Source organism: Oncorhynchus kisutch, linkage group LG10 (genome assembly GCF_002021735.2).
Source record: "Oncorhynchus kisutch isolate 150728-3 linkage group LG10, Okis_V2, whole genome shotgun sequence".
Taxonomy (NCBI): domain Eukaryota; kingdom Metazoa; phylum Chordata; class Actinopteri; order Salmoniformes; family Salmonidae; genus Oncorhynchus; species Oncorhynchus kisutch.
Window position 1 is genome coordinate 10,576,246 of NC_034183.2, and position 26,843 is coordinate 10,603,088.

At 41.6% G+C, this 26,843-nt stretch overlaps 1 protein-coding gene across 4 annotated transcripts in view; it reads right to left on the minus strand.

Moving 5' to 3' along the window:
* Positions 1-2,633: 2,633 nt before the first annotated feature.
* LOC109897717 (transcription factor SOX-6) overlaps positions 2,634-26,843 on the minus strand; it is a 174,748-nt gene continuing 150,538 nt past the window's right edge. For all 4 annotated transcript variants that reach the window (XM_031833047.1, XM_031833044.1, XM_031833045.1 and 1 more), the window contains 3 exons: positions 21,991-22,164; positions 12,436-12,652; positions 2,634-5,987 (listed from right to left, as the gene is read on the minus strand). In XM_031833047.1, coding sequence (XP_031688907.1) covers positions 5,684-5,987; positions 12,436-12,652; positions 21,991-22,164 — 695 coding nt within the window. In that variant the 3' untranslated portion in view covers positions 2,634-5,683. The remainder of the gene's footprint in view (positions 5,988-12,435; positions 12,653-21,990; positions 22,165-26,843) is intronic.

Here is a 26,843-nt window from a genome sequence, read left to right on the forward strand (position 1 = left end):
GCTAGATGTGACTGGGGGGTGGTTATAGGATAGTGTCCACTTAGCTAGATGTGGCTGGGGGGTGGTTATAGGATAGTGTCCACTTAGCTAGATGTGACTGGGGGGTGGTTATAGGATAGTGTCCACTTAGCTAGATGTGGCTGGGGGGTGGTTATAGGATAGTGTCCACTTAGCTAGATGTGGCTGGGGGGTGGTTATAGGATAGTGTCCACTTAGCTAGATGTGACTGGGGGGTGGTTATAGGATAGTGTCCACTTAGCTAGATGTGACTGGGGGGTGGTTATATGATAGTGTCCACTTTGCTAGATGTGGCTGGGGGGTGGTTATAGGATAGTGTCCACTTAGCTAGATGTGACTGGGGGGTGGTTATAGGATAGTGTCCACTTAGCTAGATGTGGCTGGGGGGTGGTTATAGGATAGTGTCCACTTAGCTAGATGTGACTGGGGGGTGGTTATAGGATATAACCATTTCACTGTACTGTTTACAACTTCTGTATCCTGTGCATGTGACAAATACACTTAGATTTGATAGTGAGTGTTATAGTGAGTGTTTACCAGAGACGGTAATGTGAACAACAACATGACCTGCACCTAAGTCAGATTAGGATACATGGCTAGAAATGTTTTATTTTTACCTGGAGTTTTTCCTTTTTGTAGTCTACTAATTTTGCCACTTTTAGTCTTGAAATCGTTGGTTGTTTACTAAACTATGGCCTCACATGTGAATCCTTAAAGAGGTCGGTGGGGTTAAGGTTTAAGAGGGTGTGAATGATTACGGAATAGGTGCAGACAAAAAAATAACTCTCCAGTAGGTGTACCAAAATATTCAAGCACCTTTTTCTCAAAAGTTTATCAACTTTCAAAGCATAATTACTTTCCCATTGTTCCTCAACTGCACAATATGTACATTCGTTTAGACTACACATAATATATCCTGAACTAAAATATAAACGCAATATTGAGCGGTAATAAAATGTTCCATATGCACAAAAAGCTTATTTTTGTTATATTTTGTGCACAAATTTGTTTTCATCGATGTTAGTGACCATTTCTCCTTCGCCAAGATAATCCATCCACCTGACAGGTGTGGCATATCAAGAAGCTGATTAAACAGCATGATCAATACAGAGGTGCACCTTGTACTGGGGACAATTAAAGGCCACTCTAAAATGTGCAGTTTTGTCATACAACATAATGCCACAGATGTCTCAAGTTTTGAGGGAGCGTGGACAGCTGATGCAACTGTGGGTTTGCCCAACCAAAGAATTCTGCAAAAACTATCAGAAACCGTCTCAGGGAAGCTCATCTGCGTGCTCGTCATCCTCACCAGGGTCTTGACTTGACTGCAGTTCAGTGTCGTAACCGACTTCAGTGGGCAAATGCTCACCTTCGATGGCCACTGGCACACTGGAGAAGTGTGCTCTTCACTGATACATCCTGATTTCAACTGTACTGGGCAGATGGCAGACTGGTTCTCGTCAAGGTATCACGGTATCTCTGTGCATTCAAATGGCCATCTATAAAATACAATTGTGTTCGTTGTTCATAGCTTATGCCTGCTCATACCATAACCCCACCGCCACCATGGAGTACTCTGTTCACAACATTGACATCAGCAAACTGTTCGCCCTCACGATGCCATACATGCTGTCTGCCGTCTGCCCAATACAGTTGAAACCAGGATTTCCCCACTGAAGTCGGTTGGCCTATGGTTCTTTTTAGTGCATTCATATTTTTGTTCAGTTTAGAAATTAGAGGGATGTGAATTTGACTTTATAATTGGCCAGGCCGTCTTTGTAAATAAGAATTTGTTCGTAATTGACTCACCTGGATAAATTAAGGTTAAATAAAAAAATATATAATCCGAATTGTAATTCTGTATCCTGTTTAGTACTTCAATTCAAATTAAAGCATTGAATTGGAATTGATGAGACACACACACACACACACACACACACGGGATAACTCATTATGAAGGAAAAGAACAATAGGCCATGTTGAAATCGGTTCCCAAAATTATACGAACAGAAAGGGTAATTACCAAATATTATTGGACGGCGGGTGACATGGATGGGAGATGGTATACAATTGGAATGTATTATATACTTCTGTCGGATCACCATCGAAAAACAACCAGTTTTGAAAGCAGTTCCTCCATGAAAACCCCAATTTAACCATTAATATATTGTGTTTGTGTCAATACTATTTCTGAGAAACCACCTTTTAATCAACAAATGTCAAACATTTCCTCTGATCTCAATTAATAAACACTGCACTGTTTTCTTTCTCATCACATCATATTGAAAAGGGAAGATGCTTTATGTGGCATGTTCCTTCTTAGTAAAATGTATGCATGGACTCAGTTGCTGCAACTACCTTCCTACTGTGTGTGTGTGTGTGTGTGTGTGTGTGTGTGTGTGTGTGTGTGTGTGTGTGTGTGTGTGTGTGTGTGTGTGTGTGTGTGTGTGTGTGTGTGTGTGTGTACTTGTTTAGATCAGGTTGGTATTAGTCTCTTGTTGAAGATACTGCTTAAGTGTTATAATCTCTAATAAACAAGTAAAAACATACAACAAAATGTACATGCTGTCTTCTGTCCACTGATAAACACCTAATACAAGTCAATGATTCGATTCTGAATTTGTAAGGAAATCTCAGTCTTTATTTTTTTCTGATTGTCTGTCTCACCAAGTTGTACTGACACTTTTAGAGCCAACACCGGCTAATAAATACAATGAAATGTTAAAATGCACAATTGAATTTCAAATACAATACTTGACACAAAATGTGTGGGGCCAGGAAAAATGACGTCTGCTTCTGTAGGTTGAAACTGACCGGTGGTCTGAGTGACCTTTGAATTTGTGTCAAAGGTCAGAGCACTTCAGGCAGCACTGAAGCTAAAACAACTATTTCTGCATAAATAATACAAATGTTACTAAACTGGAAATGTACTCAAATCTGGCGTCCACACAGGTGATGTTTTGTTTGTCAGAATTTTGTCATTGTTGTTTTCTAACGACAACTTCACATTAGACAGTACTGAAAAAATACCACTCATATCCAGTGCCTGTGATGCTTATAAAACTTGAAACAATGTCTTTGCATGAGGTGAACAGTACAGCTCTCCTTTTCTCTGTATTGCAAGCAAAATCAAACTTCAGTCGTAACAAAAATGTTATTTTCTACCAACCTACAAAATATAATTCGACATGGTCGTAAAGAGACACAAATCACATACAAATCAACCAGAAAACAGAGTAACCTAAACCCGCCTAAAATAGAGGTTGTAAAAGTATACATATTTTCAAAGTAGAGATGGGCATGTGAAAACAGGACTTATGGGTATATTTTAATTTACCTGAAATATCTATTTCAAAATATTCTTGCACTACTTTTTTGAAATGCTAGAGCTAATATTGACCAATATTGATGTTTTTGTTTTCTTTGCCAATGTACCAATTTTGAAAACCATCTCTGGCTACATAATTGTATACTGATCAATTCACATAAACAAATCTGATCTTCTGAATCTAGGTACAATAGAGTAAATAAAACCTACATTAAAAAAAAACTAAATATATGGTGGCCCTACCATATAGATGACTGTCGGGACCGCTCCTCTGCATTTTCCTGTATGACAAATAGAACTAGAAGAGTTCAACTTTAAGACTTATTGTGCCTATTATGATGTCCTGTGTCTTTATCAACATTTGCAGAGTCTATACAACATGTTTTATTCACAACCTCTATAGTCAAACAAAAGAGATTTCAAACCTAAAAGCCACTCCAGCTGAACGTCAGTGTACTGTAACAGTTGACCAAAATAACGAATTTGATCGTTTTTGGCCCCTTTGCATTATGGATGAATTAAAGGGGAAGTTCAGGATTGTACAACTCAATGTTAGATTATTCCTCACCCTGAAAATATTCTATGGGCCAGGAGGAACTGTAACCCATTGTTTTTTGGTTTTCTCTAAACAGCCAATACAAAATTAGGCTAGATTCAAATCAGGTTAAGTGTTAACCAGCGATAGGCAACACCCGCATGTGTGATGTTTTGTTGGTGTTGGAGCTGTCAAATCAGTGTGCAGCTGCTCTTGATCATTGTCACGAAGTCACACCCATCCCACTCGCGTTAGAAGTTCAGAACGAGAAAGTGCAGGCTATATAGTGTAGAAATAATGGTGCTCAAACTGAAAATCATTCAGTGAAAAGATGTGGATTTCTATCAGCCTAATTGAGGTGTAAATTACATCTCACATTCCAGTGTTCCAACTTGTAAACAAAGCTGCATGGGATTTTTCTTAATGCGACTCCGTGCAGCCAATGGCAATGTCTGCTTTAGGTATAATGCCAAGACCTTCTTGTGGATTTGACAGCGCTAACGCAGTTCTACCTCCGACACCACCAAAACATCCGCAATGCAGATGTTAGCTAAAGCGGCAGCTTTCTCCTAATAGGGACACCTCAGCAATAAAAACTGACTGTATAAGACTTATTGCAGCATCAGCATTAAGACTAGAATATTTCTGAGTGATGTGAATGTAGGTTTGGCACATTTGAAGAAAAACTGTACAATATCTCAGAAAATAATAATTATAATAATAGGTATTTTCTCCTCTGTTTCATTGTCAGTCTGAAAATGTCTACCACTCACTCGTATGAAATCAAAACACATTCACAAGCTGGCACAGCATACCTGAGCAAGGATATAAACCCCATCATGAACAGTAATGTAACATATTGTAAGCATTTGTGGAGAAAGGTGTAGATGTACTGTACTCATAAGAAATAATAAGGTACGATGAAAGCTAAGGATTTATATTCACTTTCAAATGTTAAAGTCCTGACAGTCCAAGGTTTTACAGGCAGTAAGTAACCTGTCAGGAAAGTGTCCATGGAAATCCAGAAACCCACAATCAAAGGAAACATATCATAAGAACGTAATCACACTTAAAATAAACATTTAACACCGATAGATGTTGAAGACTAATTTCTGATGTCTCAGTCAAGTCCATGGACTCTCCTGTAAAAAACCACACGCAGCAGAAATGTGTCAGTTATCTCTTTGTTCGAACATTCTCTTCTCATCGCCCTGACTCTTACTAGCTCTTGTCTGTGTTGGATTGTCTTGTTCACTGTCTATCTGTCTGGAGGTTGTCTCAGCCCAATCACTTGGTACGGGATTGTTCAGAAAAAGTGTTCTTGTCCAAAATGGTAGTTTGAGAAACATGGGCGGTCTGTGAGATCTTCAAATGCTCAGTGTATGTCACGACCTGTCCAGAGTCAATCAGGAGAATGCTCAGTGTATGTCACATCCTGTCCAGAGTCAATCAGAGAATGCTCAGTGTATGTCACATCCTGTCCAGATTCAATCAGAGAATGCTCAGTGTATGTCACGTCCTGTTCAGAGTCAATCAGAGAATGCTCAGTGTATGTCACATCCTGTCCAGAGTCAATCAGAGAATGCCACATCCTGTCCAGAGGCAATCAGAGAATTCTCAGTGTATGTCACGTCCTGTCCAGAGTAAATCTGAGCATGCTCAGTCCGTGGTGCATCAAATCCCGGACAAACTGTTCCGCCCCCCTTGTACTGTTGAAAAGTTGTTCTGAGCCAAACTCAGTCTCTGTCATATTGTCCTGCTTAATTTTTTTTCAAAAAGTTCAGAAGTTCTTCTGAGCAGGTTCAGTTGGCACTGACAGGCTCCCGTGTCTCGTGGTCGCTGCTGTAGTCCGATTTGTCCTCAAAGTCTTCGTACATGTCTATCTCGTCCTCCCCGTTGACCGGGTGGTCACCGGTCACCATGGCAACCGGCTCTGGCTTGACTACGCCGAATGTGCTCTGGATGACAGGGATTGCGGGCTCGGGGCTGGCCGACGCGCTGGAGCAGTCTGATGTTAGGTGTGGTGAAGGCGTGGCTGTCGCCATGGTGATGGCGCCCGGGTAGAGGCCTCCAGCGCTGTTGCTGATGGGGATCTGAGGCTGTGGCCTGAGGTAGAGAAGAAAAAAGAAAGAAAGAAAGAAAGAAAGAAAGAGAGAGAGAGGGAGAGATAAGGAAGGAAAGAGAGAGAGAGAAAGAGAGAAAGAAAAAGAGAGAATGAAGAGAGAGAGAGGGAGAGATAAGGAAGGAAAGAGAGAGAGAGAAAAGAGTGAGGGGGAGATTGAGTGAAAGAAAGAGGGAGAGAGAAATAGGGAGGGGGAGATAGGAGGAGAGTGAGCAGAGAGTGAGAGACAGAGAAAGAAAGATAGAGTGGGAGGTAGAGGTAGCGAGGGAATGAGAAAAAGAGAGAGCGACAGAGAGGGTGTATTAGAAAAACAGATTCATTCTTTACCAGACTGATTTTGAACGGTGCATTAATTCTTCAGCTATTTAAAACAAGTTGAACAGTAGCTCACTCTCTTCTTTTGGACAAGCCTTAACACAGAGCTACTGCCAGCACACAGTAATCCTGTGAACGTCAGCTAAATAACCTTTCCATAAATGGATGGAATGAAGGTAAACGCATATCACTCAATCAAGCCCTCTGGCTCCTCAAATGAAGCACATAAACCAAGAAAATTGCTGTCAGTTTCCTCACCTAACAGTTCCTCCTCCCCCTTCCAGAAAACAATTACAGCAGAGAACAGACTTAAACTACTTAAAAACAACCCGCTTTTCATTATACGGTGAGCCTGGTTGAAATTGGTTATACCTCAACTTATAGCCAAGTTATTTGATTTAGTCATGAGTGAAACGCCAGCCGCTACAGCAAATCAGGCTTTGCCTTCGCTTGACCACACACAGTAAATGACAGAGTTAAGCCTGTTACATCTACCTATACCGCCACTCTCCCCAGTTAGCACATTTGGCTCCTTGGAAGATTTGGGAATGTATGTTTTTTGTTTCACATTGGTTTATGGGAACAAAGCCATAATTTTCCTGACTGGTAAAATTGAACGTTTTTAAACGTTCTGAGAACAGAAGGGAACATTTTGCCTGTTCTGGGACTGTTTATTTTTAGGTTGCAGTGAGGTTCTGAGAACATTTTACTCTGGTTCCTTAAAAGTTTTCATGTGAGGTTTTATTAATGCTCTGAGAACGGAAATTGTAAGTTATGAAAACATACATTTTATATATATTTTTTTGTATCCTTAACCCTTTACACAAATATGAAATGCATATGCATGAGCATGGCAGCAATTGAAAGGGAACAATTTGGAGATTATGGGAAAATTATTAGACCAAAGTTCACCGTACACAAGACTGAATCCAAACATTACACAGTTGATTTTATGTGTATTTTACATTTACTGTACTTTTCACTGCATTTGTTGATAACGACATCTGAAAATAACCTGGACACATTCAGTAACATGATAAGAAAATAGAATGTGGGGTAGGTGCAACATGAGACAAAACAAATTGCCCAAGTGGCCACAAACCTCTCCAAAGTGTGCACAGTTCCTATGTCATTTCAATGCACTTTAATGACTCAAAGAAGAGTCATCAACTATCATGTGCTTTTTTGAGCTCTCCTAGCTGTGCCATTGAGGAACAAGAGCAAGCACACAATTACTGTTGTTGTTTACGTAATCCAAAAACAGACCATTTAAAATCACAATCTGGGTCAGGTGGGCATCAATTGAAAGCTTGTTCTATTGTTCTATTGTCAACATCTTACGGTATTAGGCTTTCACAAGGGAATTCAGAGAAACAGATCATCATTTTGATGCACATAGAAAGGAGTGCATTCAGGTGCGTGTTCCGTGGGGAATCTTCTTCGCAATAGACAAAGATAGGCTCATTCTCTTCAGGACAACCCAGGATATGACACCATCTCATCTTGTACATTAAACATAGTGATTATAAACTTTGACACTGTATATGACTTTTATGGTATGGAAATGTGAAGTGCACATTTGGACTCACGGGTGTTTGGTTTCCTTGTATGACATCAAATTAGTATTTATTTTAACCCTCAATGTCTCATCTTTCAAAATACATTGAGTCCTCTTAATTTACAGCATTTCCCTCACTCAGACAACAAAGGTTGGCCAAATAGCGGGAGGGATGGGGGTAACTTCTTCTCAAGGTGCTCAAGTTCAGAACAGCAGTCAGTCAAAACCCATACAGCAAAGCCTGAGCTCTGACATCATTTACTGTACAGCCAATGCATTCCAATTTAGGCACTTATCAATGACAAAATCTACCATTTTCAACCCACGCATACAGTGCATTCGGAAAGTATTCAGACCCCTTCCCTTTTTACACATTTTGTTACTTTCAATCTACACACTTACTCATCAATCTACACACAATACCCCATAATGACAAAGTGAAAACAGTTTTCAGACCCTTTGCTATGAGACTCGAAATTGAGCTCAGGTGCATCCTGTTTAAATTGAGCATCCTTGAGATGTTTCCTCAACTTGATTGGAGTCCACCTTTGGTAAATTCAATTTATTGGACATGATCTGGAAAGGCACACACACCTGTCTATATAAGGGCCCACAGTTAACAGTGCATGTCAGAGCAAAAACCAAGCCATGAGGTCGAAGGAATTGTCTGTAGAGGTCCGAGACACAGATCTGGTGTAAGGGTACAAACAAAATGTCTGCAGCATCGAAGGCCCCCAAGAACAGAGTGGCCTCAATCATTCTTAAATGTAAGAAGTTTGGAACCACCAAAACTCTTCCTAGAGCTGGCTGCCTGGCCAAACTGAGCAATTGGGGGAGAAAGGCCTTGGTCAGGGAAGTGAACAAGAACCCGATGGTCACTCTGACAGCACTCCAGAGCTCCTCTGTGGAGATGGGAGAACCTTCCAGAAGGACAACCATCTCTGCAGCACTCCACCAATCAGGCCTATGGTAGAGTGGCCAGACAGAAGCCACTCCTCAGTAAAACGCACATGACAGCCTGCTTGGAGTTTGCCAAAAGACACCTAAAGGCTTCTCAGACTATGAGAAACAAGATTCTCTGGTCTGATAAAACCAAGACTGAACTCTTTGGCCTGAATGCCAAGCGCCATGCCTGGAGGAAAGCTGGCACCATCCCTATGGTGAAGCATGGTGGTGGCATCATCAGGCTGTGTGGATGTTTTTCAGAGGCAGGGACTGGGAGACTAGTCAGGATCGAGGGAAAGATGAATGGAGCAAAGTACAGAGAGATCCTTGATGAAAACCTGCTCCAGAGCACTCAGAACCTCAGTCTGGGGTGAAGGTTGACTTTCCAAAAGGACAACGAGCCTAAGCACACAGCCAAGACAACACAGGAGTGGCTTTGGGACAAGTCTCTGAATGTCCTTGAGTGGCCCAGCCAGAACCCGATCGAACATCTCTGGAGAGACCTGAAAATAGCTGTGCAGTGACGCGCCCCATCCAACCTGACAGAGCTTGAGAGGATCTTCAGAGAAGAATGGGAGAAACTCCCCAAATACAGGTGTGCCAAGCTTGTAGTGTCATACCCAAGCAGACTCGAGGCTGTAAACGCTGCCAAAGGTATTTCAACAAAGTTCTGAGTAAAGGGTCTGAATACTTATGTAAATGTGATACTTCCGTTTTTTTTTTTTATAAATGTGTAAAATGTAAAAATAAAAATAAACTGTTTTTGCTTTGTCATTATGGGGTATTGTGTGTGGATTGATGAATAAAACAACTATTTAATACATTTTAAAATAAGGCAGTAACTAGGATTTCAAAATTAACTTTCAATAAATTCCCTGGTTTCCCATAATCCTGGTTGGAGGATCCCGGAATCAGGAGGAAATAAGTAGAAAATCTGGAACTCACCAACCAGGATTTCTGGAAAAGTTCCCAGAATTTTGCAACCCTAGCTGTAACGTAACAAAATGTGGAAAAAGTCAAGGGGTCGGAATACTTTCCGAATGTACTGTAGGTACGAGTGTAAAGGGCTACAACTTTCATTTAATGTTTCAATAGGACTTTCAATAACACTGCTAGTTTATTCTGGGTTAACTATTTGGAACTCCAACCACAGATAGGAAACATGGAAATTCATTTCCTTGGGTATTAATCATGCCAACACATTTTTATTATATTGGGACATGGCATCAGTGAGATTCAAACCTATGATCTTCTGTTCTCTATCCATTCAATAAGTCCACTGCGCCACCAGGATGAACCTAGCATGCCATGTTTTTTTAAATGAAAATAATGTTCATTTATTTGTATTTTTTTAACCTTAATTTAACATTTTAGTCTATTCAAAAATACACATTTTAAAAGAAACAAGCACTCATTAAGATCAGTGTTACTGGGTCACACACATGAACACACTTAACAAGATAGAGGATAGAGACAGTTTTGTTGATGCTGAGAAATAATATTTTAAATAACATTCTCTTCATGTTCTGAGAATGGATTTTAGAACATATGATGTTAATGTGTACAATTCAATTTTTTTTACATTCCCAGAATATTGCCAAGAACTGACATAAAAGAGAAAAAAAGAGTCATGTTTGAGAACATGACTTTAGATGGAAACCTGTAGGAAACGTTATCCTGAAGTACTGAAATTCCCACAGAACAATGTTGTTTTTTTAACGTTTTTGGAACAATTTGAGAACATGACTTTAGATGGAAACTTGAAGGAAAGGTTATCCTGAAGTACTGAAATTCCCACAGAAGAACATTGTTTCTTAACATTCTCCAAACTATTTGAAAACATTCCCAATGTCAAACAAGTTGGAGAACGTTCCTAGAACATTATGAAAATTGAAATGAAATATAACCATGCATGAACTTTTAAGAAACGTTCTGTTAAAGTAATGGAATACCATTTTTTTTCAAAAGTTCCTTAACTAACTATCATGCACCATTCCCAGAAAGATGTGGGGAGGTTGTATGCAAAATAATCATAGGATGACCACGCTCTCACCAAGCGCTAAGAAATATGGTTCTCAGAACATTGTGTGCTAGCTGGGTCTCTCTCTCAAACATCTGCTTACGTTTTATATCCTGGTAGTGTAATGTCTGTGTCCAATTTCTACCGCCCGCAAGCGCCCGCCATTGTCCTAATTTAATAAATGACAACTATTAAAAATCGTTCCAATTCAAAGCTGTGCCCCTGGTAAATCCATTGAAACGAGGCCCGCCGTGATGACTTAAAACACATCCATGCCTGTTTCCTATTAAGACCAAGCCACTAGTTTTGTCCAAAATGGCATCCTTTTCCCTATATAACGCACTACTTTTAATCAGGGTCCCGGGTCAAAACTAGTGCACTATTTAGGGAATAGGGTGCAATTTGTGACACTATCCTTGTTCTCAGCGTTGCCTACAGTTTGACAGAAGAGGATGAGAAAAGCATAATGATAAGAGACCTCATTATCGCTAAACTAGTAGATTGGATAACAAATTCAGCTCACAGCTCAGCACTATTGCTTGAGGGACATGGTCAGTCAGTACTTGGTACACTGGGAATTAGCCAAACAAAGAACAAATTCCCTTAACAAAATGAATAGGACCAGTTATAGGGAGTTTTTCCTAGCCACCGTGCTTCTACACCTGCATTGCTTGCTGTTTGGGGTTTTAGGCTGGGTTTCTGTACAGCACTTTGAGATATCAGCTGATGTACGAAGGGCTATATAAATACATTTGATTTGATTTGACCAGTTGACTCAAGTGTACCATCTGAAAATGTGAGCATGAAAAAATATTAAAGGGATTGTTGATCCCAGGATCACTGTTTACTTACCACTTTAAACTTAGTATTAAATGGGAAGGTTCAGTTGCTACATCCACTTTTGGACATATAAATTAACTATGTGAACCCAATGATTCTTGACTAATATAACTTCTAAATTCCTCATGAGCTTAGTTCAACTGTCTGTCATACCCCATCAGAACCCAGAATATAAGCTTGTTTAACTCCAACGTTTGTAAACAAAGTAAATGTCAACAAAACACTATGCAGCCTCAGAATATGGTTAAAACTATACTTATGATATCATGGATGGTCAGTCCTAACTCGGTCTATGAATTTGAGAATGGCGACAAATTTTGTCCAGCTCATCCGTAAGCTGTTTATCTAAAACAGGGGTGAGGAGAACACTTCGTTATAGTTTGAACTGCTGATTGCTGCTTTAAAGGCTAATTACACTCCAAACAGTTTTCTGACTTCAAAATAAGTCTAATGTCGAGATGAATTCACATACCACTCCATCGGTTATGTTTTTACATCTATATTCAAATGATTGAACAATATCTCTTTGTTATAGAAATGGTGCTTATCTTTTTCCATTTTAGATTGTGGCATAGAGCTGAATCTACACAACAGATGACCTGGGACATGGATTTATGTCAACAGAAGACCATTTTGAGGTTTGAAAATATCTGACACAATTGGATTATGGAGTGTAATGTCCCTTTAAGTACACTATCAGTTAGCCTAAAGAGTTTGTCCCAGTAGTTGAGTTGGAGTGTCTCTCTCTTCTTACCCCACACTGAAGAACTGCCTCATCTCCTGTCGCCGCGAGCGCATCATCTGCTTGTACTCCCCGATGCGCAGCTTCTTCCCGTCGATGATGCAGGTCCTCTTGGGCCGGGGCTTGTACTTGTAGTTGGGGTACTTCTCCAGATGGTTCTTACTGAGACGGGCCTGTTCCTCATAGTATGGCTGCTTCTCCTGGTTGCTCATGGACTTCCAGCGAGAGCCTGGACATGGATAACGGGACACACGCACCAAGAGTCAGGGTTGAAACACAAACTACAGCGTAAGGACGAACGCACACACAAACAAACACACTCACATGTTCACACACACACACACACACACTCAACGACAGCATGATGGTATTGGTGTTTGAAGAGTGTATTGGAGTCAGTTTGTCCAGTATGGTCCTGTAAATATTTTTTCACCGTTTAGTGGATTACAATTTTCTGTAAATTGATTGTTTATGTTCTAATAATGGGGTTAAATTAGCCATTGAACAGTATGTGTCAGTACTTCCACTGCACTGAATCTATACTGTCTTACTTCAATCATAGCAGGACATCTCTTCAGGTAGGAGCCTCTAATAAGAGAACCTACTCGTTTGAAAAAACAGTCTTTAGGATTGGCAGGGGATCTCTGATACATTGTGTTCTCAACATGTCTCTCCTATAAGCACCCAGCTGACAGAACAAGTGGACAGGTCCGTTACCGCAGGAATGGAGCACATCTGCTTTCTGACAACCCATTATACACACCGCAGATAGGACACACACACAGAGGAATCTAGGACTGCGTCCCAAATCGCACCCTATTTCCTAGTCAGTGCACTACTTTTGACCAGGGTCCACAGGGCTCTAGTCGAAAGTAGTGCTCTATATAGGGATTGGGGTGCCATTTGGGATGCATGTAGGAATCTGTTTACCAACGTTTATCGAAACTCCCTTATTTTTTTTACTAAGGAAACAGGAAACAGTGAGGACACTCCTTTTTTTCATCATGTCCCTCGTCTCCAGCTGTGTTATTGTCTGGGCAGCACACACTCCATCCTCTCCTGATCGCCTCTCAGGTCTAGCGTTTCCCTGGTGTCACCACAAGCAAACCGCTAGCTAGGTAAATATCCGGAATGTTCTGTCGGATAGGTGAACCCTGACCCTCAATTTATTACCCCAACTTCGAGTGATGAGGTTTGAGCTATCCAATTCTTTAGAATGATAACTTCAGTGATATTGAACAATGGTCTATGGATGAGAAAAGTGCAAAGATTGTATATCTTTAATTCAGCGTTCAGTTTGCATCTAAAATATTTTAGCAAACAAAGTCACTTAATACCATTTGCTCAAAGCTAAACATTTTAGCCTAGTGGAACACCAATTCACGACAGAAAACTATTTTCTCTCTAAGTATATACAAAGCTGTAGCTAAAGACCTAAAGACCAGGCACATAGTCCCCCTTCTAAAAAACAGCTCCTACACATTGCCAAGCAACATTCCAAGTTCATTCATGCAGTCTATGAACTATGAGGGCTGTCTCCCAAAAAGCACCATATTCCCAATATAGGAATATGGGCCCTGGTAAAAAGTTGGGCACTGTACACTGTTTGAAGTAGGCTGCCATTTGGGATGTAGATCCGACTTAAGTCTCAAGACAGTGGAGCCCTTCAGCCATTCTGTGTACAGCAAAGTTTAGTGCTCTGTGAATAGCTATCTGTGTTAGTTAGCTAGCTAGTATCAACACAAGAAGCACTTTTCACTGCATGCATCCATCACCCCAGTTGGGGTCTAAGTGGAGTGTATGTGTGTGAAAGAGAGAGAGTTCAATGTGAATACTGTATTTTGTAAGGGAAATATATCATTTTTTCCAATATAGTGTTTGCATTATTAAATTAGATTGAATAAAATAAGGTCAGATAAATTGATTGATTCATCGATCGATTGGTAGTTGAGTGATGTACAATATTTTGAATATATTATTGAATGTTTAGGTGGAGGTGGGGGGGGGGAGTAGTAGTAATGCTCTGTTTCTGTCTCATAAGCACACAGTCTGCACAGTTACCTCTATAAAAGAGCATGCCTGCAAACTATCTATTTAATGGACCACCATGTTTTGTATTTAAGAGGCCACCAACAATTTCCTCAAGGCGAGACAACAGTTCCTATTGGACAAATTCAGCTAGGACCCTCCCCATTTCTTTCCGTTTGATTCTGTTTAAGAAACATTTTGCAACAGAATTGGCGTAATGAATATGCCCCAGTGGGCAGCCAGTATGAAATGCCCTCTTGCACCAGCAGCATAGTGCAGATGCCAGCCTATAGAATAAAAGTTAGAGGGAGTTCCCCCTTTTGAGGAACTCCCCCGTGGTGTTGTGCTCCATCCTGTCAACACCAAAATTAATTTAAGAAGATCATGAGTGGGGCTTTTATTGCTCAATCTAATTCATGCTGATTATAAAAATTAAAACAGATATTCTCAAACTCGCAAACTTTTGATTGACTTAAACAGCTGCTTAAACAAAGCAAGAGCATCATTTATTTTTAAACTCAAAGCAATGAGACCCAATCAGTCCTCCACGACAACAAAATAATAAACAACATAGTAGGCTAATTAGTCCTTCGTTTTTGGGTTATGCTTAGCCCAGAAGACGGTGTGAGTCCTCAGACTTGGAGGGAAGTAAACGTCATTCCGCCACCCAAGAATAGCAGAGCACACTTTAATGATTCAAACAGCTGATCAATCAACCTAGTGCTTAGCAAACTGTAGAAGTGCTTTGCAAACTTATTTTTTTTGTGTGTTTGATAAAATATAAAGTTATTTTACAACAACAAAAAATGTAAAACAGACTTACAGCATGCTTATATAGAGAAGTGCACTCAACATGCTCGGCACTGACACAAATGACAGATTACAGGCTGAAAGAAATTGATAGTAAGAAGATTGGGAGCTGTTCTGTTAGAATTCAGCGCAGCTTTTGATGTCATTTATCATAACCTTTTGCTGTAAAAACGTAGGTGTCATGGATTTGCATCCTCTGCCTTATTATGGATTGAGAGTTACCTATCTAATAGAACACTGAGGGTTTTCATTAATGGAAGACTCTCTCATGCAAATCCAGTTGAGTGTGGTGTACCGCAGGGCAGCTGACTAGGGCCATTATTGTTTTCTGGTTTTACAAATGACCTCCACTGACCTTAAATAAAGCCTGTGTGTCTATGTACGCTGACGACTCAACAGTATACACGTTGGCGGCTACAATAAAATAACTAACGGACACCCTTAACATAGAGCTCCAGTCAGTTTTAGAATGGGTAACTAGCCATAGGCTGGTGGTAAATATCTCAAAAACAAAAAGCATAATTTTTGGGACAAACCACTCGCTCAATGCTAAACCTCGTTTAGATCTATTATTGAATAATGTGGCTATTGAGCAAGTTGAGCAAACTAAACTGCTGGGTGTAACCCTAGATTGCAAGCTGGCATATTCAAAACATAGACTCGATGGTTGCTAAAATGGGAAGAGTTCTGTCCATGATAGGGTGTTGTTCTGCCTTCTTGACATCTCAGCCGACCAGACAGGTCCTACAGGCCCTAGTTTTGTCACAGCTAGACTACTGCCCAGCTGTGGTCATGTACGGCAAAGAAGCACATAGGTAAATTGATGTTGATCCAGAACACCAGGAGCACATATTGCACTTAGATGTATAAGGAAGGAAAGTGTCAGTAACATGCATGTCAGTCTCTCCTGGCTCAAAGTTGAGGAGAGATTGACTGGATCACTATTAGTCTTTGTGAGAGGTGTTGATGGTACCGAACTGTCTGTTTAGTTGGCACACAGTTCGGACACTCATCGGTACAACACAAGGCATGCAACCAGAGGTCTCTTCACAGTCCCCAGGTCCAGAACAGATCCTGGAAAACACACAGTATTAAATAGAGCCATGACTACATGGAACTCTTCCATCCTAGGTAATACACAGCAATAAACAGCTTCTACCCCAAGCCATAAGACTCCTGAACAGCTAATCAAACGGCTACCCAGACTATTTGCATTGCCCCCCCCGCCACGCTGCTGCTACTCTGTTATTATCCATGCATAGCCACTTTAATAACTCTACCTACATGTACATAATTATCTCAATTACCTCGACACCTGTGCACCCACACATTGACTCGGTATACCCCCTGTATATAGCCACACTATTGTTTGTTTAATTCTGCTCCTTAATTATTTGTTATTCTTATCTCTTACTTTTTTGGTATTTTCTTAAAACTGAATTGTTGATTAAGGGCTTGTAAGTAAGCATTTCACTGTAAGGTCTACACCTGTTGTATTCGGCGCATGTGACAAATAACATATGATTTGATTAAAAAACAGATAAAATAACACCTTACTGCACAAAGGGGACTGAGACACAGCCATTTTATATATATTGTATTGTAATTTGCACTGTACTATGTATTACACCTAGATATTGCGTGTACTGATATGTAGGCTGTGTGTGACACATTTTAAATGTATGTAGATCGGTCCTTGACTAATAATGTTCTGTACTATGTATGATGTCATGTTTCATGTGGACCTCAGGAAGAGTAGCTGCTGCTTTTGTAGCGGCTAATGGGGATCCGAATAAACATCCATACTAAATACCAAACAATTTGACAAATCTATTTTTCCATATTTCCAGGTCCTATTCTTGAAGATAAAGGGGTACTAAATAATTGGAATGACTGGAAATCTGACAGATTGTTTTTTTAAAATGGAAAGATATTGTCACGATCGTCGTAAGGAGCGGACCAAAATGCAGCGTGGTATGTGTTCATGATGATTTTTTAATTAAAGAAAGCCCTGAATACAAACTATACAAAACAATAAACGAATAACGACCGTGAAGCTATAATGAGAACTGTGCTGACACAAGCAACTAACATAGACAATCACCCACAATGACAAAGCAGGCTACCTAAATATGGCTCCCAATCAGAGACAATGACTAACACCTGCCTCTGATTGAGAACCATATCAGGCCAAACACAGAAACAGACAAACTAGACATCCAACATAGAATTCCCACTCAGATCACACCCTGACCAAACAAAACATAGAAACATACAAAGCAAACTATGGTCAGGGTGTGAAAGATATAGCCTAATCATGGATGAATCATATTATTATATGAAGTAGAAATGGGTTAGAACATACATACAGAACCATACAGAACCAACACAAAGTACGCTCTCGTTGGCTGGCCCTCGCTTCATACTCACCGCCAAACCCACTGGTTCCAGGTCATGTACAAGTCTCTGCTAGGTAAAGCCCCGCCTTATCTCAGCTCACTGGTCACCATAGCAGCACCCACCCGTAGCACGCGCTCCAGCAGGTATATCTCACTGGTCACCCCCAAAGCCAAATCTTCCTTTGACCGCCTTTCCTTCCAGTTCTCTGCTGCCAATGACTGGGACAAACTGCAAAAATCTCTGAAGCTGGAGACTCAAAGCTCCCTCACTAGCTTTAAGCACCAGCTGTCAGAGTAGCTCACAGATCACTGCACCTATACATAGCCCATCTGTAAATAGCCCATCCAACTACCTCATCCCCATACTGTATTTATTTATTTATCTTGCTCCTTTGAACCCCAGTATCTCTACTTGCACATTCATCTTATGCACATCTACAATCCCAGTGTTTAATTGCTATATTGTAATTACTTCGCCACCATGGCCTATTTATTGACTTACCTGCCTTATCCTACCTCATTTGCACACACTATACATAGACTTTTTCTACTGTATTATTGACTGTATGTTTGTTTATTCCATGTGTAACTGTGCTGTTGTATGTGTCGAACTGCTTTGCTTTATCTTGGCCAGGTTGCAGTTGTAAATGAGAACTTGTTCTCAACTAGCCTACCTGGTTAAATAAAGGTGAAATAAAAAAATATTACATTTTTTAAAAAAGTCAAATGAAACATCTATTTATGGCTATGAAAACTCTAACATTGATTTATCCTGCAATAGATGTATTTCAATTAGTAATATTCATTTGTTTTCTTCAAATGCCTCTTAAGCAGGTTGACGTTAAGCAGGTGAGTCTTGTCTGAGGCAGAACTGAGCAATTTCCGCTAGATGGGCCAGCTGCAGAGGCAAAATTGCCTATGTTGTACATATTAATGAAAACAAAAATAGCTTTTTGGTCTTAATTTAAGGTTAGAGGTAGGCATTAGGGTTAGCAGTGAAGTTAGGGTTAAGGTTAAAATCGTACTTTGTGGCTGTTTCAGCTAGTGACCACTCTGAAGAGCTGCCTCAACAAGATTCATGATGAAAAACGCTAATTTGCGCCTTTTACGGGGTGAGTAATCTAAAAGTACCTGATTACCTTACTGAGATTTGGTAATCCCAAAGTTACTTTACTGATTACAATTTTATACAGGTAACTAGTAACAGTAACGGATTACATTTAGAATGTAAGCTACCCCAGGCTGTGTTACAACTGGCCGTGAACGGGAGTCCCATAGGACAGAGCACAATTGGACCAGCATCGCCCGGGTTAGGGGAGGGTTTGGCCGAGGGGGATATAACTTGGCTCATCGCGCTCTAGTGACTCCTTGTGGCGGGCCGGGTGCTTGCAGGCTGACTTCCGGGTCGTCAGTTGAGTGGTGTTTCCTCTGACACATTGGTTTAGCTGGCTTCCAGGTAAAGCGAGTGGGTGTTAATTAAGAAGCGAGGCATGGTGGGTCATGTTTTGGGGGGACGCATGTCTTGACCGATGCCTCTCCGGAGCCGGTTGGGGAGATGCAGTGATGAGACAAGATTGTATTGGTTCGCAATTGGATTTCACGAAAAAGTAACCTACCCAACCCTGATTATTGGGTCGCAGCCTTTTTTATTTGTTAACTATACACCCTACCGGACCGTGTCCCAGTACAGGATGATTTGCTATGTTTTCACACTCAAAACCGCTAAATTGGTTTCTGTGGTATATCAATCCACTTAATTTTTGCAAATGAAAGGCCCTGTATGAGCATAGCCTTGGATTCATGCATGTTAACATTAGAAGCCTACTCCCTAAGTTTGTTTTACTCACTGCTTTAGCACACTCTGCCAACCCCTATGTCTTAGCTGTGTCTGAATCCTGGCATAGGAAAACCACCAAAAACCCTGAAAACTCCATCCCTAACTATAAGAAATTCTGCCAAGATAGAACTGCCAAAGGGGGCAGTGTTGCAATCTACTGCAAAGATAGCCTGCAGAGTTATGTATTACTATCCAGGTCTGTACCCAAACAATTCGAGCTTTTAGGTCACCTTTCCAGAAACAAGTCTCTCACTGTTGCCGCTTGCTATAGACCTCCCTCTGCCACCAGCTGTGCCCTCGACACCATATGTGAATTGATTGCCCCCATCTATGTTCTAAGCTCGTGCTACTAGGTGACCTAAACTGGGACATGCTTAACACCCCGGCCATCCTACAATCCAAGTTTATTGACCTCAATCTCGCACAAATTATCAATGAACCTACCAGGTAGAACTCCAAATCCGTAAACACGGGCACCCTCATAGATGTCATCCTAACTAACTCGCCCTCCAAATACACCTCTGCTGTTTTCAAACAAGATCTCAGCGATCACTGCCTCATTGCCTGCATCCGTAATGGTTCTGCAACCAAACAACCACACTTCATCACTGTCAAACCCCTACCCTGGTCAACTGCCCGGCACCCTCCACAGCAACCCGTCAAAGCCCCCACCATTTCTCCTTTACCCAAATCCAGATAGCTGTTGTTCTGAAAGAGCTGCAAAATCTGGACCCCTACAAATCGGCCGGGTTAGACAATCTGGACCCTCTCTTTCTAAAATGATCTGCCGAAATTGTTGCAACCCCTATTACTAGCCTGTTCAAGCTCTCTTTCGTATCGTCTGAGATTCCCAAAGATTGGAAAGCTGCCGCGGTCATCCCCCTCTTCAAAGGGGGTGACACTCTAGACCCAAACTGCTACAGACCTATATCTATCCTACCCTGCCTTTCTAAGGTCGTCGAAAGAGAAGATAACAAACAAATTACCAACCATGTCGAATCCCACCGTACCTTCTCCGCTATGAAATCTGGTTTCAGAGCTGGTCATGTGTGTACCTCAGCAACGCTCAAGGTCCTAAACGACATCATAACAGCCATCAATAAGAGACATTACTGTGCAGTCGTATTCATCGACCTGGCCAGGGCTTTCGACTCTGTCAATCACCACATTCTTATTGGCAGACTCGACAGCCTTGCTTTCTCAAATGATTACCTCGCCTGGTTTACCAACTACTTCTCTGATATAGTTCAGTGTGTCAAATCGGAGGGCCTGTTGTCCGGACCTTTGGCAGTGTCTATGGGGGTGCCACAGGGTTCAATCCTCGGGCCGACTCTCTTCTCTGTATACATCAATGATGTTGCTCTTGCTGCTGGTGATTCTCTGATACACCTCTACGCAGACGACACCATTCTGTATACTTCTGGCCACTGTTTGGACATTGTGATAACTAACCTCCAGACGAGCTTCAAAGCCATACAACTCTCTTTCCGTGGCCTCCAACTGCTCTTAAATGCAAGTAAAACTAAATGCATGCTAGTCAACCGATCACTGCCTGCACCTGCTAGCCCGTCCAGCATCACTACTCTGGACGGCACTGACTTAGAATATGTGGACAACTACAAATAACTAGTTGGCTGGTTAGACTGTAAACTCTCCTTCCAGACTCACATTAAGCATCTCCAATCCAAAATTAAATCTAGAATCGGCTTCCTATATCGCAACAAAGCATCCTTCACTCATGCTGCCAAACATACCCTCGTAAAACTGACCATCCTACCGATCCTTGACTTCGGTGATGTCATCTATAAAATAGCCTCCAACACTCTACTCAACAAATTGGATGCAGTCTATCACAGTGCCATCCGTTTTGTCACCAAAGCCCCAGACAATACCCACCATTGCAACTTGTAATAAAAACAAAAAACAAATAAAAACAAGGCCACAGTGTATGGGGGCCATCTTTAAAAATATATATTTGTATATTGTTAGGTGTTTTATACACTTTTTTAAAGGGATACTTCATTATTTTGGCAATGAGGCCCTTTATGTAGTTCTCCAGAGTCAGATGAACTTCTTGATACCATTTTTATGTCTCTGAGTGCAGTTTGAAGGAAGTTGCTAACTAGCACTACCACAATTGCTAACTAGCATGCTAGCAGATACCCATAGACTTCCAGTAATTTTGCTAACGCTAGTTAGCATTGGCTCATGAAAGTACCTTTATATTCCTTCATACTGGAAACAGAGACATAAAATTGATATCCACCAGTTCATCTGACTCTGGGGAAGTAGATAAAGGGCCTCATTGCTAAAATGCCGAAGTATCCCTTAAAGACCGCTAGGAAATTAGAGGGTGGGACAGGCAAGTGGGAGAAAGCGTGAGAGGGATGGACGCATGGATTGGAACCTGGTCTCCAGTGGGGAGTTTTATTTGTAACATGCCAGGGAGTTTTACCACTACACCACGGCTCTGAACGAAAGAGGTCATCTTACCCAGGATCTTGCTGATGTTGGAGTTATGCATGTCGGGGAAGGTCTGCAGGATCTTCCTCCTCTCATCCTTGGCCCACACCATGAAGGCATTCATGGGCCTCTTGATGTGGGGCTCGGCACTGTTCCTGCCCCTAGCCTCCCTGAAGACCCGTGCTTCCGTAGTGCTGGCACCACCTGTGGGATGGGAGGGACATTGCGTTACTTACTCAATCATTCACTCGTTCGTGCAAAAAAAGCCACAAAATGTCACAAGTACATGTACTGCACTGTATGTCCAAGAGCTGGGACGACGCTCCGATTATCAGCCAGATAAGATCTCCATTTATTCTCCCGTGTTTACAGCTCGGATTTCAAGCTATAGCGTGATGAATGCTTCCCAATCCACCGTAGCCTGTAAACACTGGAGGTTTATGGAAAACAGGTGGGCTTCTGGGCCAGAAAAGAGAAAAGTCCCCAATCTGTTTTAACTGCTTTCCTTCTGCTTGCATACTTCGGCAGGGTGGAATTGTCTGAGACACAAACAGTACTAGTGGGTTGGAAAGAGGGGGAGAATATAGAATACCGTTTCTAGTTCCCCGTAGACATAAATCCTTCATTTGAAAAACAACAAAACGGAAACCCTGCCACTTTATTTGTATTTAGCTGAGGGATTGTGATGGGGTTATTTAACAAAGCTCATTAGGCCTTAAATTATCAGAAACAGCTGTAAATATCATAGAGTGGGCCTTTAAATGGGCAATCTGCAATTTCTGCATCACTTTTTGGAGTGATATGCACCCAATGTTTCTTGACTAATACAACTTATAAATGCCTCATGAGCTTAGTTCAACTGTCATACCCCTTCAGAACCCAGAATATAGGCTTGTTTAACTCGAAAGTTTGTAAACAAAGTAAATGTAAACAAACACTGTATAGACTCAAAACATGGTTACAACTATACTTTTGATATCATGGATGGTCAGTCCTTGCGTCTATAGCTCTCTCTTTGAATGGTGACATTTCTCCAGCCCTATCCCTCAGCTTTTTACTGAAACCGTGGTGGGGATTATGTTTTGTTATAGTTTCAACTGCTGATTGCTGCTTTAAGTGCAAGGCATCTGGTTGGAGAACATTTTGCTTGGACTGTCAAGTGTCCACTTCCGAGGCGTTCCGAGAGGAACACAATACATATGTGTCTGGTGAATACCTGTGTTCAGAGCAAACTCTCTGTCTGTGTCTATTCTATAGGGAACACAGTTGAAAGAGGCCCAAAAAATGTGGCGCCACCTCATGCATGTTAACATTAGAAGACCACTCCCTAAGTTTGTTTTACTCACTGCTTTAGCACACTGTCAACCCCTATGTCTTAGCCGTGTCTGAATCCTGGCATAGGAAAACCACCAAAAACCCTGAAATCTCCATACCTAACTATAACATTTTTCACCAAGATAGAACTGCCAAAGGGAGTGGTGTTGCATCTACTGCAAAGATAGCCTGCAGAGTTCTGTCATACTATCCAGGTTTTTACCCAAACAATTCGAGCTTCTACTTCTAAAAATTCACCTTTCCAGAAATAAGTCTCTCACTGTTGCTGCTTGCTATGGACCACCCTCTGCCCCAGCTGTGCCCTCGACACCATATGTGAATTGATTGCCCCCATCTATCTTCTGAGCTCGTGCTACTAGGTGACCTAAACTGGGACATGCTTCACACCCCGGCCATCCTGCAATCTAAGCTTGATTCCCTCAATCTCACATAAATTATCAATGAACCTACAAGGTACAACCCCAAATCCGTAAACACGGGCACCCTCATAGATATCATCCTAAGTAACTCGCCCTCCAAATACACCTCTGCTGTTTTCAATCAAGATCTCAGCGATCACTGCCTCATTGCCTGCATCCGTATTGGGTCTGCGACCAAACGACCACCCCTCATCACTGTCAAATGCTCCCTAAAACACTTCAGCGAGCAGGCCTTTCTAATCGATCTGGCCTGGGTATCCTGGAATGACATTGACTTCATCCCGTCAGTAGAGGATTCCTGGTTATTCTTTAAAAGTGCCTTCCTCACCATCTTAAATAAGCATGCCCTATTCACAAAATGTAGAACTATAAATAGATATAGTCCTTGGTTCACTCCAGACCTGTCTGCCCTTGACCAGCACAAAAACATCCTGTGGCGTTCTGTGTCAGCATCGAATAGCCCCCGTGATATGCAACTTTTCAGGGAAGTTAGGAACAAATATACACAGGCAGTTAGGAAAGCTAAGGCTAGCTTTTCAAACAGAAACTTGCATCCTGTAGTACAAACTCAAAAAGGATATGGGACACTGTAAAGTCCATGGAGAATAAGAGCACCTCCTCCGAGCTGCCCACTGCTCTGAGGCTAGGAAACACTGTTACCACTGATAAATCCACTATAATTGAGAATTTCAATAAGCATTTCTCCATGGCTGGCCATGCTTTCCACCTGGCTACACTTGGTTAGTCAACTGCCCGGCACCCTACACAGCAACCCGCCAAAGCCCCCACCATTTCTCCTTCACCCAAATCCAGATAGCTGATGTTCTGAAAGAGCTGCAAAATCTGGATCCCTACAAATCATCCGGGCTAGACAATCTGGAACCTCTCTTTCTATAAATTAACTGCCGGAATTGTTGCAACCCCTATTACTAGCCTGTTCAACCTCTCTTTCGTATCGTCTGAGATTCCCAAAGATTGAAAAGCTGCCGCAGTCATCCCCCTCTTCAAAGGGGGTGACACTCTAGACCCAAACTGCTACAGACCTATATCTATCCTACCCTGTCTTTCTAAGGTCTTCAAAAGCCAGGTTAACAAACAAATTACCAACCATTTCGAATCTCACCGTACCTTCTCCGCTATGAAATCTGGTTTCAGAGCTGGTCATGGGTGCACCTCAGCCACGCTCAAGGTCCTAAATGCCATCATAACCGCCATCGATAAGAGACATCACTGTGCAGCCGTATTCATCGACCTGGCCAAGGCTTTCAACTCTGTCAATCACCACATTCTTATTGGCAGACTCGACAGCCTTGGTTTCTCAAATGATTGCCTCACCTGGTTTACCAACTACTTCTCTGATAGTGTTCAGTGTGTCAAATCGGAGGGCCTGTTGTCCAAACCTCTGGCAGTGTCTATGGGCGTGCCACAGGGTTCAATTCTCGGGCCTGACTCTCTTCTCTGTATACATCAATGATGTCTCTCTTGCTGCTGGTGATTCTCTGATCCACCTCTACGCAGATGACACCATTCTGTATACTTTTGGCCCCTCTTTGGACACTGTGTTAACTAACCTCCAGACGAGCTTCAATGCCATTCAACTCTCCTTCTGTGGCCTCCAACTGCTCTTAAATGCAAGTAAAACTAAATGCATGCTAGTGAATCGATCACTGCCCGCACCTGCTCGCCCGTCCAGCATCACTACTCTGGACGGCTCTGACTTAGAATACGTAGACAACTACAAATACCAAGGTGTCTGGTTAGACTTTAAACTCTCCTTCCAGACTCACATTAAGCATCTCCAATCCAAAATTAAATCTAGAATCGGCTTCCTATATCGCAACAAAGCATCCTTCACTCATGCTGCCAAACATACCCTCGTAAAACTGACCATCCTACCGATCCTTGACTTCAGCGATGTCATCTATAAAATAGCCTCCAACACTCTACTCAACAAATTGGACGCAGACTATCACAATGCCATCCCTTTTGTCACCAAAGCCCCATACACTACCCACCACTGCGACCTGTACTCTCTCGTTGGTTGGCCCTTGCCTATACTCGTCGCCTAACCCACTGGCTACAGGTTATCTACAAGTCTCTGCTAGGTAAAGCCCCACTTTATCTCAGCTCACTGGTCACCATCAGCACCCACTCGTAGCATGCGCTCCAGCAGGTATACCTCATTGGTCACCCCCAAAACAAATTCCTCCTTTGGTCGTCTTTCCTTCCAGTTCTCTGCTGCCAATGACTGGAACGAACTGCAAAAATCTCTGAAGCTGGAGACTCATATCTCCCTCACTAGCTTTAAGCACCAGCTGTCAGAGCATCTCACAGATCACTGCACCTGTAGATAGCCCATCTGTAAACAACCCATCGATCTACCTCATCCCTATACTGTATTTATTTATTTTTCTTGCTCCAGTATTTCTACTTGCACATTCATCTTCTACACATCTACCATTCCAGTGTTTAATTGCTATATTGTAATTACTTCGCCACCTTGGCCTATTTATTGCCTTAACTCCCTTATCTTACCTCATTTGCACTCACTGTATATAGACTTTTTTGTTTTCTTTTGTTCTATTGTATTATTGACTGTATGTTTTGTTTATTCCATGTGTAACTCTGTGTTGTTGTATGTATCGAATTGCTATGCTTTATCTTGGCCAGGTCGCAGTTGCAAATGAGAACTTGTTCTCAACTAGCCTACCTGGTTAGATAAAGGTGACATGAAAAAATTAATTAAAAAAATTAAACAAGGGCCCCAAGTGAAGGGTCACTGGCATCCATTTAGCCTGAGCAGGATGTGCCCACTTTTAGCTCAAACCTAACTTCTTCTACTGTCCATAGTCGCTGGATGAAGTTTTGGAGTGGGTGGGGTCAGGGGTGGGGTCTTTACCTGCGCTGCAGACGGCTGTATCGGTCCGCTAATACAGGACTATTAAAAGGCCCAGTCCACTACTTTTGTGAAGAAGAAATATATATAGAAAATAAAAAAATAAAAACACACATACATACATATACACTCAGTACCGTGCAGAAGTTTTAGGCAGGTGTGAAAAAATGCTGTAAAGTAAGAATGCTTTCAAAAATAGACATTAGTAGTTTATATTTATCAACTAACTAAAT